Genomic DNA, 5,607 nt, shown 5'->3' on the forward strand with positions numbered 1-5,607 from the left:
GGCCAGAGAGGGTTAGTGTCTCCTGGATTAGTAGTGTGGTATATGGCCCTAGAATTAAGGAGTCCCAAAGTTTTACCCGGATCCTCTGATACTAGAAGATAAATCTGGATTCTTCGTAGCTGTGTAGCCTTTGACAATTCAACTTTTCTGAGCCCCTGTTTCCTCTCTACAATGGGGATAATCCCAGTACTTACCTCATGGATTTAGAACTAAATGAGAACATTTAAAATGAGAATACAAAGTAAAAGGTTTAGCGCGTTGCTTGGCACAAAGGGCGCAATAAATACTCCCTAAATTCTCACAGCTCATCCAACACGGGACCCAGTCTGAAGCCCCTTATTCCTTGCCTAATATTCTTCCCATCGGGTCACATGAAACGTTTCATGGAACGGGGCGCGCAAGATGCCAACCCGACTACACTGGCATGACCCAAGCGGAAAAAACGGCAGCCGCAGACGCCCCAACTCCGCTGCCAGAAACTGCGCCTGCGCGGGCGTCCTTCCTCGCCAGGCGACGCGCCGTGAGGCGCCTGCGCATTGGGCCTAGAGCGTCCTCCAGGACTTACCCAGCAGGCAACGCTGCAGTCTCGGGTCAAAATGGCGAGCAGGCCTGCGGGTAAGTTACGGGTGACCTCTCAGACAGGCATTGCCATACTCAGCCTTTTCTTCTTGCAGCAATTTGCTCCGCTTCCTCTGTCCTAAGTGGCTAGATGTGCGATGTCAGGGAAGGTGGAGGCTGCGCTCCAGCCTAAAGGGCGCTTCCCCCCCACCCTCTTACTGTCCCCAGGCCGGGCTCACCTGAAGGGTTGAAGGTGGATCTACCGTCGGTGAAGGTGCCCGCGGTGGCTCCGATAGCCCTGCCATTCCAACTGCCCGTACGCGGCAGGCCTTCCCTCGGCCTTGAAGTGTTCAGGGGGCAGAAAGAGATAATTAGTGCATGACTTTCAACTAAAACCGAGTGCTTGCCGTGAGTCAAGCCCTGTCGTGTGCGATCACTTCTCCTGCCAGTGTGACGACGGAGATAATGGTTTGCCTCTTAACGCTGGTCTGGTAGCCGAGGGAAATGACTGGAGGAAATAGGTCTGCAAACTTCCTTTCACCCCTCGCGCTTCTCGAACGGCATTCGGGAGAGCTGAGCCAGGGTTCCTGCGAAGCTTCAGATTAATGTAGGCTTATCTGGAACGTCAGCTCCGTCTGCAGATTTGGAGAAGTTTGTATTTACTGTAGGCACTAAAACAAACATACGTACTATCCAATAGAATATACAGATTACCGGAATATTTAAAACAGAGCGTGAACACCAAGGATTTTCCCTCCTCCGCACCTTTTTTTGCAGGTCTCTGCCCTCTGGAGGTATAAATTGGAGTAACCTTTAAATGCTCTTGGTCCCTTTCTCCTCGCTTTCAGCAATATGAAGCTATTAGGAAAGAGCAGATTGCCGGAAAAATCCATTACTCTAAATGACATTGAACTTTTTGGGGGGTGGGGGGACATTTAAGAATTCATTGTTTCATTAACTTGACAAATATAGAAGGCACTGTGCTCTGTCCTGTGTTTGAGAACTAGATAGACCTGGTCTCAACCCTATCACTGGAAGGCTCTGATCTTGGATAAAATAAGTTCCCTAAACATTACTCTTCTGGTAGGACAGGCGTGTTGTAAATAAACCGAGCTAATGTGGATAAAGCAGATAAGATAGTGTCTAGCTCACAAGTGTTAAATGAATATTACTCATCACTGTCAATGACAAATATATATACAGATCATTTGTTTTCTACAAATACGGTTGTAGGTTGTTGACTCTTTGGTACTTGTTTTTCTAGAAGCAATCTTTTACATGGTGCTTCATTTTTAAGGAGCTTTGCCAAAGCTGTGTAATCTGTGATACACTAAGGAGAATGGATGAGGAGGGGTTGGAATAAAAGAGTTTGCTCTTGGTGAGAGGCTAGCCCCAGCCAAAATTTTAAAAAGAAAATTAAATTTGCTCTATCTCCCCTTCTTAAGAACACCTGTCCTATGAACATTAGGCACTTTCATGTTGTCCTTAACTTCTGCTGAGTTATCCCATCAGTTTCAGTCCTGCACCCCAAAGAGCTTTAACAGTACCTATTTCTTCTCATCCATTTTCAAATATCCATTTCCTTGTTGGAAAGTTAGCTACTTGGAATAGGAAAATGGGCTTCTTCTGCTAATCCATATTAATATTAAATGATTGACTGATAGTGTCAAAATCCTCCCAGAAATACATATATTTTTAAAGAGGGTAGCCAAGTGAATTAAAGGTAATGTAGAATTAAGATTTCAGAGGAAGAAGGTCATTGAGACCTGCCAGCATATTCTGAAGTCTTACCTTCTTTACATATAAGTCCAGTTCCCTTGATAAGAAAAGTTTACACATGTTTCCTGTAGTTTATTTCTGAAACTACAGAAGATGAAAGAGTTCCGAGTTCATTCCCACACCCTACCCCTTTAGTTCTGATGCTAGCAGGGGGTACATAGAAGATAGGATAGTTGATGTGAAGAGGCTGTAGATCTTTTGTACATCATGTGTTTGAGTTTACCCTTTTTTCCCATGACTTGCTGTCCATTGTTTTTTTAACCTGTAATCACTTTTGCTCATAGATAAAATAAACAGTTTTTATCTACATTGTACAGAATATACACTTTGAAAAGGAAATTTCCTTTCTATGTTTGCATTCTCTAACAAGGTGACTGTAAGAGTACTGGTTGCTTACCTCTCCAGGTGTTCATATAGTATAATAAGTAATAATTGTATCATAGAAACTAACAGTGTGACAATATTAGTTGCAGCATCAAGCCAGTGGCTGGAGGGTATTCGAAAATGGTACTACAATGCTGCAGGGTTCAATAAACTGGGTGAGTATCTGTTTTCTTTCTTTCTCTCTTTCCTTTTTTTTTTTTTTTTTTTTTTTTTGCTTTTGCAGGAGTTGTTAGGAAACCCAAAAGCAGCTTAACTAATCGTACCTGTGTATATTAGAATATTTTAAAATTGGTCACATTTTATTATCCAGTCATTTCCTTTTTATTAATTTGAGAAGAGAGTAATAGAATCAATCATCTCAGATGTTTGAGGTGCATATAAGTTATGTTCTTGAAGTATGGTAGCAGTACATTATCCTTATTATATGCTCCCTTTCCCAACTCCTCCATCTGGCATTTGAAAATTTAAGTTATATGAACTTTGAAAGTAAGAGATTTCACAGATGTTAAAATTGCCAAATGTCCAAATCATCAGATCTCTTCTTTTTTTAAGATCTTTATTTATTTATTTGACAGAGATCACAAGTAGGCAGAGAGAGGAAGGGAAGCAGGCTCCCTGCTGAGCAGAGAGCCGGATGCTGGGGATGCGGGGCTCGATCCCAGGACACTGAGATCATGACTTGAGCTGAAGGCAGAGGCTTTAACCCACTGAGCCACCCAGGCGCCCCTAAATCATCAGATGTCTGAACACTAAGAATTTCAGCTTTTTTAAATTGAAGCTTGACAGAAGCATCATTAAATGTTACTGGTTCCTTAGTACACTGTTATTTTAAGGTTCTTTAATACCTTGATCTCAGATTCAAAGTATAAGAAAATAGAGATGTGATTTACTGATGTGTGTTTAAAAACAAAGTAGATACTTTAGATATTTTAAAAATTGTTTTAGATTAAATGTGAATTTTTTGACAGTGGATTTTAAAAGACTCATTGTTTCTAGAGTACCATTTAAGAAATAACCCATTATGAAGGAAAGGAAAAAATAAAATAAGAAAATGGGAGAGGGAGACAAACCATAGGAGATGCTAGGAAACAAAACGAGGGTTCCTGGAGGGAGGGGGTGGGTGGGCTAAGCAGGTGATGGATGTTATGGAGCGGACTTGATGTAACGAGCACTGGCTGTTATATACAGCTCATGAATCACTAAATTGTACCTTTGAAGCTAATAATACACTATATGTTAATTCATTGATTTTTAAATTTAAGAAAAGAAAAAACCCATTATTATGTATGAAATGCATATAGTTCACCTGAGTCTTAAGTTATGTCATAAACCTGTTTCACTCATTTTTTTTTAAATGTCTGATTTTTGAGATGTGTATTCAGTCTAACTCTTGTTTTCTGTCACAGGGTTAATGCGAGATGATACAATACATGAGAATGATGATGTGAAAGAAGCCATAAGAAGGCTTCCTGAGAACCTTTATAATGACAGGATGTTTCGCATTAAGAGGGCGCTGGACCTGACCATGAGGCATCAGATCTTGCCTAAAGAGCAATGGACAAAATACGAGGAGGTAGCTCAGCTTTTATGTATGGGACAGCGTTGGGCACTAAGCATTGAGCATTAGAAACAAACTCATTCATTGGTACCGTTCTTTAGAGTTCTTAAAGTTGTGTCAGAGAAATACCTTCATGGCAGTCCAGTGAGGTTAATAGAGCAAATGTTAACTCCAGAGATAAATTAGAGATAAATTTTGTGACTTAGGGGTGATGTGACTCTAAATCACTAAGCAAGTCTCTAATGTAGAGATCCAGGGCTACAGTCCAGATCCTCTATCTTCTGGGTCATTCTCCTTCTACACTCTGTTTCCTGCTTGATGAAAAAATGGTAGTATCTGTGTGATCCGCTCTTGGGGTAGCCCTTTGGCTCCCAGAAAGGACTCTGAAGTAAACCCCCACCGCTTGAACTGTACTGAAGCTAGGCAAAAGCTTCTAACCTCACTTCTTCTTTGGCAGACTTTTCCCTCTCAGCCTATCAAAGCAACTTAATACAGTGGCTTTGTTGGTTTTTACATTTTAGAAAAGCAGACAGTTCTTAGACTGCTTGAAAATATATTTTCTTAAGTTGGAAATAAAAATTAATTTTGATGAATGTCTTTTGTTGAAGACCTGTTGAGTGTTTGGGATATATCAGTATGTGATGGCTGTATATAATATTTTTCTTTTATTCATTCTTTAGGATAAATTCTACCTTGAACCATATCTGAAGGAAGTTATTCGGGAAAGGAAAGAGAGAGAAGAATGGGCAAAGAAGTAATCACGGAGTTGAAAACTGTCGCCGCGGCTGCCCTCAAGTATTTTTAAGAAGTTGAATAAAGCTGAGATGGACAGTTTAGAACTATCTGAGCTGCAGATGTATTGCTTTAAATAAATATCTATTATGATTACCATGGGAGTGTTTGCATTCTAAATCTTATTCTGAATAACTACTACCTGTTAACAATTCTTTCTAGACTTCTAAGATGTTTTTTAGTTGGGATTTTACTGCTTCCTGGAGCTCAGAGAGGCCACTTTAATCAACTTTCCTCACTGGTTGGACAACATCTTATTTTACTGAAGGATATAACATTCTTTCAAGTAGAGTAATCACCTTTATATTGCCTTTGTAGATTACCAAGATATGTAGAAGCCCCCTCAGGTCTCACTTGGCTGGGATGGAGTAGAGCAAGAAATTAGTGCCGGTGACTTTACTGTATGTGACGCAAACAGCACTCTAACAGATTGCCTCTCAGCCATCACAAGGTACCCGATGAAAAAGAGGATTCACGCCCTCCTTGGGCAGGATCGATAAATAGCATTCTCTATCCTTTTTTTAAGAAAATGATGT

The 5,607-nt window shown here is 40.6% G+C and overlaps 1 protein-coding gene across 2 annotated transcripts; it reads left to right on the plus strand.

Annotated features, from left to right (window-relative positions):
• The first annotated feature begins 562 nt into the window (after positions 1 to 562).
• LOC111146514 (cytochrome b-c1 complex subunit 7) lies at positions 563 to 5,170 on the plus strand. 2 transcript variants are annotated; one of them, XM_022502057.1, is made up of 4 exons: positions 563 to 615; positions 2,805 to 2,876; positions 4,128 to 4,294; positions 4,960 to 5,170. In XM_022502057.1, exons 1-4 carry the CDS (start codon positions 597 to 599, stop codon positions 5,035 to 5,037), a joined length of 336 nt encoding a protein of 111 aa, XP_022357765.1. In that variant the 5' UTR covers positions 563 to 596; the 3' UTR covers positions 5,038 to 5,170. The 2 variants fall into 2 exon arrangements, with proteins under 2 accessions (XP_022357765.1, XP_022357766.1); XM_022502058.1 differs by having other exon boundaries at positions 587 to 615; positions 2,811 to 2,876.
• Positions 5,171 to 5,607: the final 437 nt, after the last annotated feature.

Source organism: Enhydra lutris, unplaced genomic scaffold (genome assembly GCF_002288905.1).
Source record: "Enhydra lutris kenyoni isolate GAN:26980312 unplaced genomic scaffold, ASM228890v2 scaffoldscaffold14, whole genome shotgun sequence".
NCBI classification, from domain to species: Eukaryota; Metazoa; Chordata; class Mammalia; order Carnivora; family Mustelidae; genus Enhydra; species Enhydra lutris.